This window comes from Saccopteryx leptura, chromosome 3 (assembly GCF_036850995.1).
Source record: "Saccopteryx leptura isolate mSacLep1 chromosome 3, mSacLep1_pri_phased_curated, whole genome shotgun sequence".
Lineage (NCBI taxonomy): Eukaryota > Metazoa > Chordata > Mammalia > Chiroptera > Emballonuridae > Saccopteryx > Saccopteryx leptura.
In genome coordinates this window covers 222,702,071-222,714,797 of record NC_089505.1, presented here as the reverse complement: position 1 = coordinate 222,714,797, position 12,727 = coordinate 222,702,071, and the positions used below count along the sequence as shown (strand labels likewise).

At 51.9% G+C, this 12,727-nt stretch overlaps 1 protein-coding gene across 1 annotated transcript in view; it reads right to left on the bottom strand.

Annotated features, from left to right (window-relative positions):
- Positions 1–8,422: 8,422 nt before the first annotated feature.
- Positions 8,423–12,727, bottom strand: part of LOC136400636 (MAL-like protein) — a 41,492-nt gene continuing 37,187 nt past the window's right edge. Inside the window, exons 3-4 of the mRNA XM_066377679.1 lie at positions 12,217–12,339; positions 8,423–9,915 (exon numbers count right to left, since the gene is read on the bottom strand). Of these exons, the coding sequence (XP_066233776.1) occupies positions 9,853–9,915; positions 12,217–12,339 (186 nt within the window). The 3' untranslated portion in view covers positions 8,423–9,852. The remainder of the gene's footprint in view (positions 9,916–12,216; positions 12,340–12,727) is intronic.

The window sequence follows — 12,727 nt, the reverse complement described above, 5'->3', positions numbered from 1 at the left end:
CTTTCTTCCTTTCTTTCTTTCTTCCTTTCTTTCTTTCTTTCTTTCTTTCTTTCTTTCTTTCTTTCTTTCTTTCTTTCTTTCTTTCTTATTTTTTTAGAGAGGAGAGGGAGAGAGAGAGAGAGAGAGAGAGCAAAGAGAGAGAGACAGAGAGAGAGAAGGGAGAGGAGCTGGAAGCATCAACTCCCATATGTGCCTTGACCAGGCAAGCCCAGGGTTTTGAACCGGCGACCTCAGCATTTCCAGGTCGACACTTTATCCACTGCGCCACCACAGGTCAGGCCTAACCCTCCCAGTTTTTCAATTCTGAGAGACAGAGGTAACTAAGATTTGTTCTCTCTCCTAATAAAAGTTTTGGACTAATTAGGCTTATTTGATATGCTTGAAATTACATGGGGAGACTTGGGAAAATTGATAATAATAATTATATTCTGTTTGTATACATACATTATTATTAAAGTAAATATTCTGGAGATTATGTGAAAATCTCCAAGAGTCTACCGTGTTTTGAAATAGGTATTTTCATTTATGATTCAAGTTGTTATCTTAAATATTATTGACAGAAACAAATTCCTTTGTCAATTGCATTATAATTCACTCTAGAACCATGTCATTTTAAGTTTTCTTTTCTTTTTTTTCTTTTTTTTTTTTTTTTGTATTTTTCTGAAGCTGGAAACGGAGAGAGACAGACAGACTCCCGCATGCGTCCAACCGGGATTCACCCGGCACGCCCACCAGGGGCGATGCTCTGCCCACCAGAGCATCGTTAGGGGGCGATGCTCTGCCCCTCCGGGGCGTCGCTCTGCCGCGACCAGAGCCACTCTAGCACCTGGGGCAGAGGCCAAGGAGCCATCCCCAGCGCCCGGGCCATCTTTGCTCCGATGGAGCCTTGGCTGTGGGAGGGGAAGAGAGAGACAGACAGGAAGGAGGGGGGGGGTGGAGAAGCAAATGGGCGCTTCTCCTATGTGCCCTGGCCGGGAATCGAACCCGGGACTTATGCACGCCAGGCTGACGCTCTACCACTGAGCCAACCGGCCAGGGCCTTTAAGTTTTCTTTTAACATTTAGAGGCATGCTACCTACAACCAACAAACCACTGGCCCAGACATGGAGTTGTTTATGGTGGCCACCCCTTCAGCTCCCTCCTCCCTGATTTGAAATATTACTTAGTGTAGCTGCTTGCAGTTCATCCAGAGGATGACCCATTGTGGGTGAAGCCTTGTTTTTCCCTGTAGTGGGGGGTCTGAGGTACTCAACAGCAGGAAACATGGGGAAACCGGAGGCCTCATGTAGAACTTGCCATCTACTGGTTCCCGTGCAATGTACGTAGGGTTTTGGTCCTAGTAGACAGAGGGGCCAAATGTACCCCCAGGCACAGTGGCCAATGAATTTCAAGGATTCCTTGAGCTTTTAGGTTACTGGAGGGTTTTTATTCCCCATTTAGCTTAACAGGTGCAACGTTTGTATGCCTTATTATGGAGGAGGGTTGCCTGGGATTGGATGGAGCACCACGAGGCAGCTTTTCAGGCTGCTAAGTGGGCCGTAGCTACTGTCCAGGCCTTGGGGATAGTAGACCAAGGCAGCCGTGTGAACTAGATATTCACGTAACACCTGGGGGGTATGGTTGGGGCTTATGGTAAACGGCAATCCTGACTAAAGGGAGTGTGTACCTGCAGCAACAGAGTGAGCCAGCAACAAGCCCCACGCAAGGAATTGCAAGCAGAGCTGAGCCTGGTGATTTAGCAAGATACAGGACAAGGCCGGAGTCCGAGGCTGTGAAATCCCCCCTGGTTCAGGAAGGAAGGCCCCCATCACAGAACAGGCCTGGTGCACAGATGGCTCCTGTCAAGGAGTGCCACCTCCATGGCATGAACATTCAGATGAAGGATGGTGCAGGGCAAAGCAGCCAATGGGCTGAACTGCGGGCAGTATAGATGATCATAACCCAGGAAACCGGGCCCCTAACAGTCTGTAACAACAGTGAGGCTGTGTAGAAGGGACTGACTTTGTGAGTCTTCATGTGGGAACAAGCCAATTAGACCATACACCAGAAACCTTTTTGGGGTTAGGACATGTGGGCTGATCTTTGGCATGTATGCCAGAATGAAGCTGTCACAGTGTTCCAGGTCAGGGAACACCAGCCTCTGAACAGCCCCAGCAATGCTAAGACTGACACCTTTGCTTGGATCTAGTGGGTGAAAGATGGCCAGGTGATTGACACTGTGAACCAGTTGCACGGGAAGATGCATCATCCCTCTCAGTGCACCATGAGAGAAACAGTGAGGGCTTGGGGCCTGCGCCTTAGGTTTGCAATCATTGTGGATGCATGTGGGCAGTGTCCAGTATGTACTGAAAGACACCCCTGCCCCGTCCAGCGGGAAGGTAGAAAAATCTGAAGGGGGAAGTCCCCAGGCACTAAGGATGGCTCCATGGCCTCACCTCAGGTGCTAAAATAGCTCTGTTGCTGAGCAATGGAGCAGCATCTCCGAATGAGCATAGCATCAAACCCAGACAGGGGTTGGCAGATGCAACCTGGTTAGGGCACATGCAGGAGTCTTTCTGCTTCACTGCCTTACTTGATTTAAAGAAAAAAAAAGAATTCAAGGTACATAGATTCTTGAGATGGACACAAGACCCCAAAGAGACTTCTGGTCACCTCTCTGAGCATCCTCCCACCTGCTTGGGAGGCCAGGGTGGCCAGGGTAGGCTCAAGGATCTGCCACTCCCTGCTTAACTGCCTTCCCCTACCTTGAGCTCAGAATAATAGTAACGTTGCTCTGACAACCCAGATCTTATCACTGGTCACTCTCCAACCTGACTTCTCTTGGCTCCTAAAATCATGATTGCATCTAGCCTATCAGCCTTTCCTTATGTAGCTTCTGGCATGACTCCCCTGCCTCCCTGGCTGCATCTCATCCTTTTGAACTCCAGCCAAGGCCACTGTAGGCTGGTAAAGAGTACATCATCAACCACTGAGTATTCTGGTAACTTCTGGAGATCCCACTTTCTAAGAGGCCCCTTGTAAATCTCTCTCCCCACTTCCAGTTGGGGTCAGTGACTTGTTGCCCTCTGGCTGCTGCCATACCTCATTTTCAGGTTCTTGAGTTGGGGAGGCCTGCCCAGGGCCAGGCATGCAGCAGACCCTCAGCAAACGTGCATGCAATAGAACCAAACCTGCAACTTTTTGCTGAAAGCAAACACCATGGTTGCTCTCAAAAAGCATGTACCCTAGCAGAGCTTTGCTCCTTGCCTGGATCCCATCTGCTTATGCCCCTGTCTCTTGAATCCATACCTGTGCTTGGCCAGAAAGAAACCCAGGTTTGACTTGGGCCTCATGACCTGCCCTCTCACCACCCCAAAGTGACCTAGCTTGGTCTCCCCCCCTTGATTTTATGCTCCAATCTCCTTGTCTCCTCTCCAGGTGGAAGTCACGGCCCCAGAGGGCCTACAAGGGCCTCTTTTCATGCCCCTCAGTCCACAGAGCAACGGACTGCAGCACAGAGAGAGGGCAGGTGCCCAGCACTGAACAGTGGTGCAGCCAGGATAGCTCTTCCACATCCAGCAGCAGCATTTCCGCAACAAACCCAGCCAGATAACTTGCCCAGGGCCCTGAGCACCTGAAGAAACCTGTTTGCTCAAGGGTACTGAGGGAGCTGGGGAGCTGGGCAATCCAGGGGTGCCACGGGAAGCTCCGGGAGACCTGACGTACACTGGACAGGCAGTGCTAATTAGCTGGACAGGTTGGTTTTAAAAGTGTGCTGACAGCTGCAATTCTTCTCCTGTAGCCCTGTGATCCAACAGCCTCAGCGCGCACTCCCCCAGCTGTCCTGGAAGCTGCCACAGCTCAGCTCCTGCCCACTGTGTGTCCTGCTCCCACACCAGCTTCCCCAGGCCCCCAGGAGGCTGCGGGCATTGGGTGAACAGAGCTGAGCACCAAGGAGCGAACATGGTGGCAATGGCCAGGAACAACAGCAAGTACAAGTCCCTCCTGCCCCCTTCCACGCAAAGCCCCTTTCTCCATGGCTTGGACCCCGCCATCACCTCATCGCAATGACAGGGGACTTCTGTGTGATACCAGCCCCTTCCTTTCAGGCCCCACCCAATTTTCTGGATTGGGAACATTCTGTTTCTGGGCTCAATTTCCCCATGTGTGAAATTGGCAGGGGCAGCCTTCCCTGGCAAGATTCCCCAAGACCTCTCTTGGGTTGGCTCCACCACTTCTTGCCCTGACACCACCCTCAGCTATCCTGGGAGCTTCCACTCCTCTGGCACTCAGTGGCTAACCGCCACCCAGTGGAGCAACTCCAGTAACTGCATTGAACTGTTAACCAGAGTCCTGCCTCAATGCAGCTCCTGAACAACTTTCCCTTAAAAGCAGTCTTTGTGTGTGTGTGTGTGTGTGCGCACGCGCACGCATGCATGCATGCACACGCATATATGTGTGTGTGACAGAGACAGAGAGAAGGACAGACAGACAGGAAAGGAGAGACATGAGAAATATCAATTCTTAGTTGCGGCACCTTAGTTGTTCATTGATTGCTTTCTCATATGTGCCTTGACCGTGGGGCTACAGCAGACCGAGTAACCCCTTGCTCGAGCCAGTGACCTTGGGTCCAAGCTGGTGAGCCTTGCTTAAACCAGATGAGCCCGCGCTCAAGCTAGTGACCTCGGGGTTTCAAACCTGGGTCCTCTGCGTCCCAGTCTGATGCTCTATCCACTGCGCCACCACCTGGTCAGGCTAAAAGCAGTCTTAACTCTGAGGAGCAATAGTTCCATCATCTTAATGGCAGCGGGATTGGCCCCTCTGGCTGCTGAAGAAAGGGACGTTACCTGGCGCCGCTATGGGCTCCGTCCAGGTTTGATTATGCAAGTCAGGGACGTTCACATTTCACAGGCTCTGAACCTGCTGCTGTTGTCGTTACAGGTATATCAGAGCTGCCCCCCTCCTCAGTACACCTGGAGAAGTGACATACATGCACCTGACATTACTAAACTTGGCACATGATCACACCATAACCAAACCATCTGCCATTATCCACCTTGGCTAATCTTCATCATGAAGTACTGGCATGTGGATATCACAGAGCAGGGCCACCATCATGCCAAGTTGTGGATAGGAAACAAGTCTTGAAGAGTTGATGTGGCCTTGCCGGAGTGCACAGCCTCCTCTGCACTCACTGTCCCCACATTTGGGTGGGGCAAGTAGGTTGACTGCTTCCCATCTTCCCAAAGGTGAAAGTGGTTCCCATGTGGAGAAACAAGGGTGTGAGGAAGGAGGTGCCCTGCAGCGCCACAGCCCGCTGCAGCCTCCTCCATGCAGAGAGGGAGTGGACCCTGTTTTTCACACTCAGTGGCCATGGTTGCCACTCTGGCCTCAAGTCTATATGCCTCTCCAGTTTGCCTGTGACATTTTGTAACCACGGTTTTAGCAGTTCCCTTAGAGAGCTTCCTGACACACGGGCCATGGGGTTCTTGGGGGCCCTGAGTGCTTATTTATTAACCCTACTGATTGCTGGGCCTGGAACCAGGGGTGGACTGGCAGGCACACTGGCCAGCCCTGGTCACTCCAGCTGGCCATGGTGTGGCCTGCAGCAGGTCCTTGAGAGGCCACTGCTGGGCCGGGCTCTGGTGGTGCCAGGCAGGCCTCCTCCTCACTGGAGATAAGGAGAGAGGGTGGAAGGAGCTGTATACCACATGGAAGTCCAGGAAGTAAAGGGACAGGACACCCTTTGCTCCCAGAACACCAGACTATGGATTGGAGGTAAGGAGTAGGAGGGCAGGAGCCAGCTGTGCCACCAGTCCCTGCAGGCTGACTATGGCCTTGGCAAGTCCCACTCCCTTTCCTCGGTGCTGGGAAGAGCACTAGGGCTGAAGTTGGTGGGGCCAGGCCAGGAAGGGTAGGGACAGGAAAGATGATAGAAGCATCAGAGAGCCAGACACCAGAACTGAGCACCTTGAGTCTAGTCAGGACAGCAGCACACACCCAGGCGAGGGGTACCGAGAAGGCAGGGATTAACTTCAAGGGTGGGGAGAGAAGAGTCAGGGAAGATGTTCTGCAAGACAGCAAGAGTTGTTCATATCAACAAGAGGGCCAGGGCTTCATGTGTCCAAGAAAAGAGGACAGAATATCCACCACCTGCACAGACACAGCAGCAGGGCTTAGCCTGCCACAGCGGCCATCCTGACTCAGGACCGTCAGGGCTGGAGCAGGGCAGTGATACAGCTGGACACGGGGCAGGGTCAGACCTGGCGGCCACTTCCCAAGGGGGCTGGACTTTGTCCTGAGGGCAGTGAAGGACTTCGGGCCACAAAGGGACAGAACCTGACCCGTGGCTGAGGGACTGACGGGGGGTTCCTGAAGGTGGTCCCTGGCTCTGGGAGTGTAGGTCCTGTGTGCAAGCCCAGTGATAGGCCTAGAGTAGCCAGGAGAAGATGGACCCCAGACCCACTCAGGAAGTGGGGCCTCTGGGGTCAGGCCTGAGGGAAGGCCGGGCTCTGGAGGGGTTGTGGAAGGTGGGAAAGAGAGCAGTACGTCCCGTGCTGCCTTAGCAAACCAACCACAAGGGAATCATCTTCCTCATGTAAAACAAAAACACAGAGAAAGCCGTGGCTGGTGTTGGTCCAACAGTTTTCAGTGTCTGGCCAGCATCTTTACTATTTCTCCAGCAGCAGCCCCAGCCAGGATGTCCTTGTTCCGGGCAGGAGGGGGAGAGGGCAGAGTATGTGTGTGATGGTGCCTGTCCAGGTCACCACTTCAGGTGGATGGAGGCCGCCCACTGCTGAGGAGAGCGACACTCTGCAGGGCCACCGGCTCAGCAGGCCCAGGCCGCACCCTCTGTGGGCCAGCTCCTCCTCTGCTCGTCCCGTTTCCCTCACCCGCCAGGTCCATCTCTCCAGAGCCCAGCAGAAACCAGTGTGCTTCCTGGATAACCCTGGTGGGTACGGCACAATAAAGAGGCATCTAGGTGTGGCTTCAAGTCTCTTCAGGTGCTGTCACTAAGTCCAACATTCTCCTGTGAAAACATACACAAGTGGGGCAGATACGGGCTGGCAATTCTGGTTCAGACGACACAATGAGCCCCAGTTCAGTGAGGATGAGGTCTACTAGGTCAGGAAGAGCCCAGGGTGGCGTCGCATCACCATGAATACGCCACACCCCTCCGCAGCTGGGAACTGCTGATGGGTGAACTACTGCTATGTACTGTCCAATCTTGGACAAAGGTCGAGACACACAGCCTGGGGCAGGTGTGCAGGAGCAAGGGGACTGGTCTTCCTCTAGTGACCCAGGAAGGACCTGCTCCAACAGCGGGAGACTCTGCTCGCAGGTTTCAGGGGAAATCAGCAGATTGGTGCTGCTTCCTCACCACCCCTCATGTTGACCAAGAGCCTACATGTGGATGCTCTGAGGTCAGCATCCAGCTTTTCCTGAGACAGGGTCCACTTCAAATTCCCAACCCTCGGGCCAGTGACAGATTCTGGGGTTGGTCGGAGAAGACCCCACACCCTGTCATCTAGGGCTTTTCTAGTCCTGCTCTGGTGGACCCTAGCGAGATGTTGTTTTTCAAATGTCAGTGCTTTGTTATTGTTTAATTTCTTTGAAAGATTGTAGTCCAGTTACTGGCCAAAGCGAAATTTTCTAGGTCAAGGCTGCAAATTCAACCTGTCACTGGCTTGTTTAGCATGGCACAGGGGTGTGACGGGAGGGCCCTTGTGACCACATGCTTGGTGCTCAGGACATGATATGGGATGTTTTGGTCTGAGCTGCCCAACACCCTGAGCTAAGGACTAAGGTGTAGGATGCCAGGAGCCCCCTGGGAAAGTGGGGTGCAAATGGGAAAGTGAGGTCTAGATGAGCTAAAGCTTGTACCCTGGCCCATGGGGTGCACTCTTACTGGGTCCTCTTATGGGTCTTCCTTGAAGAAGACGGGGCCTGGTGAGGGCTCAGACCACCCCGCAAGAAAGGATTGTGGCAGCACGCCAGGAACAGCATCAGCTGCAGATGAAGGGGTGGGCAGGCTCAGAGCTGGGTCCACACTGTCTGCATAGTGAATGGGGGCCAGCAGGGTGGTGGGGGAGAAGATGGCACCCCAAGAAGAGTAGGAACATGAGGCAGGGGACTGGCAAGGGGCCTGCTCCCTGACCACTGAAGCTCCTTCACCCCCTCCCCAGGCCCAGCCAGTGCACCCCCAGCCTTGTTTCAGCTGCTTGAGTTTGGTTCTGGGACTTGTGTCCAAACTGCCCTTACTGGGGTGGAAATATTGCCACAAACCCAAGCCCTGGAGACAGATGTGACCTCCCCACATGGCTGGCCAGTAGGCTGGGCCTTAAAAACCTCCCCAAGGGCTCTTGGGGAGATCCTGTCAAGACCTCTGAAACAGTGGTAGGGCCCAGCTTCTAACATCATGAAAGCAACCCATTCAGTATGATCACTGTACAAACACCTTTTATTTGGATGTGGCTGCTCAGTAAATATTGAACAGTGCTCATCTCAGCTGCCAGGCAAGAAAGAAAAATAAATGGTAGTTTTCAGGAGAGCAGGGCAATTAGGAAGTGAGTGGTCAACAAGGATGAAGCCAGTTTTCTCTTCAGTGACTCCATTCCCCACCCTCACCCTACCAGGAGCAGACGGGAGATAGTAACTGTGAGTCTGCAAAATCAGGTAAGACAAATCCCTTCGCATCATAACTTATTTCATTTCAAAGTGACAGCAGGTGCATGCAGTTGTTGGCCTTGCCCAACCACAAGGCCAGCAGACCCACTGTGGAGCCAAGGGCAGTGTGGGGAAATCCCAGATGCACAGCTTTCTTGTGAAAAACATTTACTTTGAAACTAAGCACCTCGATTTTAGGTTTCTGTGTGCACAACACCAGCCTTTTCGTTGAGAATGGTCCAATACCGCTGTGTGTCTAGCCTGTGTGAGCTCCTCACTTCAGAGGCAGCAGAGTGGACCACAGAAGAGACACAAGGGAGTGGGCACCCACGGAAGAGCACATCCCTGGGACAGGGGTCTTTTCCCAACCTCCCGAAATAGGAGTGACAAGATAGTGTCCCATATAGTGTGACAGGAGCCCAGAGGAGAATCCTTACATGTAACACCCTGCTTTCTTCCTTGAAGGTCTTTTGTGAGGGACAATGTAGCTTCTAGTCTCTGCAGGGTAGGGTCCTGGAGGCCTGACACAGGTGTCCACACAGCCATGCCATTTTCTGAGAGGTTCTTCCCTTCCCTCCCACCTCCAGGTCTTACTGTATAACAATTTTGTAGAGTCTATCACTTATTTTCCTGCAAATATACCCTCCAGGGGAGTAAAGGGAAGGGGACATATAGTGGGGGGTGACAGTGTGGCTGGTCTTTGTTACAATTGGAGCAGAACCAAAGGACAAGAGAAGGTCTGTATCTAAGCAAAGGTGTGGAGGAGTTGATAGCACCGTTTGGGTTTTAAGAAACTAAGACTGGATGTTTCCCTATACCTGCTCTGGGGATCCTAATTGCTGAGACAGTCCCCAACCAGTTGTGACGTTGGTGGATCGGGATTCTCAATGGTGAGGGCTTTGGAGACTGGTTTTCTAGAAGAGCTAGGTTAGCTGCCAGATAATCTCAGGAGCTGGTTACTCTTCCAGACCAAAAAAAAATAAAATAAAATAACAGCCTTTTCATATTCATCATAATGAATTAAAATGTCCAAGAAGATATACAGAGTGTGATTTCCTCACTCAGTCTGAAAAGATGGTCTGTTAGTCCCACTGACGTTTTGTTGATCTGTTCATCATCCAGATGGCACATGATGAAACGACTTTTAGGAGTTAATGTTTCAGATTTGAGAAGAGCATTTCGCACAGGGCAGGACTCCTTGGTTCCTCAATGGTAATAGATGCTGAAGGCATGGAGGATGTAGAGCAGGGTGGTGATGAAGGCGAAAAACTGGAGGGGGATGAGAGTGACTGTATTATAAACAGACAGTGATGGTCACTGCCCACCCCTCTTAGGGGCCCTCAGCTTCTAAAGTTCAGGTGGCCCCATGACTCTGCTGTGTCTCCTGTCCATATGAGCACAGCAGCCACTGGCCAACTGCTCCATCTTCCCTGGAACTGTCCACTGCGGGTATCCTGAGGCCACACTCTCAGTGTCCTGCTTATGCTTTTTTTGCAGACTTGTGCTTCCCTACCTGCCATAAAGCAGCTTGTCTCCCTCCTGCCCTGGGCCCTCTCTCTCATGCTGTCTTCTTGTCATAGTGTCTCCCCCATCACCTTCTGTCACCATTTGGGCTCTGTGACTCCCATGGTTTCACTGGCTAGCCCAGACTCCACACTGAGAATCTGCTGGTCAGCACCTCATGAACGTCCCAGAGGCCCCTTCAGTTCTCAGTGATCCAGACTGAGTCCTCGTGATTTCCCCACAAGCTGGGCAAGCTCAGTCAGCTTCCGTACCCTCACCCTGCCGGCTCCACAAGCCAGAAACCTGTGACCATCCCCCCATCTTGACTCTTCCCTCCCCTATCCAACACAGCCAAAGTCAAAACTGATCTGACTACACTGCCTGATGACCTCATGGCACATCCACTTCTCCCTGGCTCTGTGCCGTCATCCCTTGCTAGGACTTCTCATGGCCTCTACTTGTCCACTTCTGCTCACTCTGACCCTCTAATCTTCCCGAGAGGAAAATATCATCTTGTTTAACCAGCATGTGACTAAAACCATACGAAGACCCCCACTTCTCAGGATAGAGGTTCTTGCCCTTGACATGCTTGCCAGACCTGGCCAACCTCTCCAGCCTCCATCCTACTTTCCACTCACACTCTAGTCTCATTCATTTATACATTTATTTATTCAACAAGTATCTTTTAGGCATCTGCTATACTTCAAAAACAGCAGGAGCTATTAACAGCAAACCTTCAAAAACTCCTGTCCAATATATATCCCACAGAAGTGGGATATAAAACTGAGACTCATGGACATAGATAAAAGTGAAATGGTTAGCTGGGGAAGGGGGAGGGGAGAGGAATAAAGAGGCATAAATATAAGGTTATAGAAAATGATTAGATTTGGGGTGATGAGCATGCAATGCAACCAACAGTTCAAATGCTATAAGAGATGTTCACCTGAAACCTATGTACTCTTACTGATCAATGTCACCCCATTAAATTTAATTTCAAAACAAAACAAAACAAAAACTTCTGTTCTCCTGGAGCAAGGGTGTCCTTTCCAAGGCCCTGAGGCCAGCACATGCCTTATGTGATCAAGGGGCAGCAAGGAGGCCGGTGTGGCCGGTGCAGCTAACTTGGAGTGAACAGTAGTGGTGCTGCGCCAGGCCCTGAAGGCCAGGGCGCTCACTGGGGCGGCAGTTGAAGGAAGGTAAAATAGCTGAATGAGAAGGGCAAGGAGGCAGACAGGCTGGATAGGCAGCTGAACACTGTGGCCACCCTAGTGGGTCATGCTCTTGCCAGCACCCATTCTTATGCTGGGACAGGACTCCACACCACACCCTTTTGTCCCCTGATCCCTGTGCGAGCCCCCAGTGACATGGACTCGACCCTCCTGACCACAGTGACTGGCCACGGTGACTCAGATCCAACCAGGGCACTAGAGTTCTGCCTTGGAAATTTTCCAGGTGAGATCGAGGAAGAAGGCTAAACCTGTCAGAGAAGGAATCTGCCACTGCCAGCCTCCTGCCACATGAGGGCGCCGTTCCACCAAGGGAGAAAAGAGGCACCTGTGCAAAGACTAGGAGGGACGGGCCTGGAGTCTGGTCCCTTGGGCCTAAGGTATGGACGTCCAGCTTGTCCCACCACTTGGCTGGGTCACCTTGCCCTGGGCCCCATCAGCTGACGTGTTATCCCTGTGGACTCTCACTAAAATCAAAGAACACCTGGACAGTTCAGCCATGCTGAGGGATGTGGGCTCCACACCACAGGCAGTGAGAGCCACTGAGGATCCTCAGCAGAAAAGATGGGTGTTCCAATTTATGTTGTGGGGAAAAAATAATCTGAGGGCAGTGAAGTGGATGTAAAAGGGCTGAGGTGGGAAAAACAGCAAACAAAAGGGAAACCTGAACTTGGCCTAGGACACTGTGAGCTTGGGCACACATGTTCACACACACATACACCTCCTCCCTTCCTTCAGGGCTCCATCAAGCTGGGGGCTCAGGAGGTCTGTTCTGCAGGAGGCAGAACCAAGCCTCCTGGGAGCCCTCCCCATGCGGCTGGGTCCCTGGTCCAGCACCCACCGAGGCTGCGGTGTTTGTGAAGTAGTTGTTCAGGTTCTGACTCTCAGAAACGATGGTGGCGTGCGCCTGCAGGACAGCCGCACTCATGTATAGGATGCCGGTGGTTCCGTGGTACAGGCTGTCCTGGAAGGGCAGAACGGAGATAATGTCACCTATGTGCATGAGTGCTTGCCTCTGACTACACAGCTGGGAAGAGAGAGAAGATAGGCCTACTCCCCACTCCTGCTTTTTTTTATATATATAGTGTTTCTAATGAACTATCTGTGTAGCGAACAATAGTAGATTAATAAATAGCAGTAATAATATCAATACTAGCCAACATTGATTGAGAGCTAATTCTGTGCCAAGCTCTAGGCTAAGCCTTTTTCTCTTTATCTCATTTAACCTTGTCAGCGATGAGGTAGTTCCTTTTTAACATCAGTGCCACTTTGAGGAAATGGAAGGAAAGTACAGGTCAATGAATAAATGGGCTGAGCCAGGATCTGAACCCAGGCCATATTAATTCCAGGCC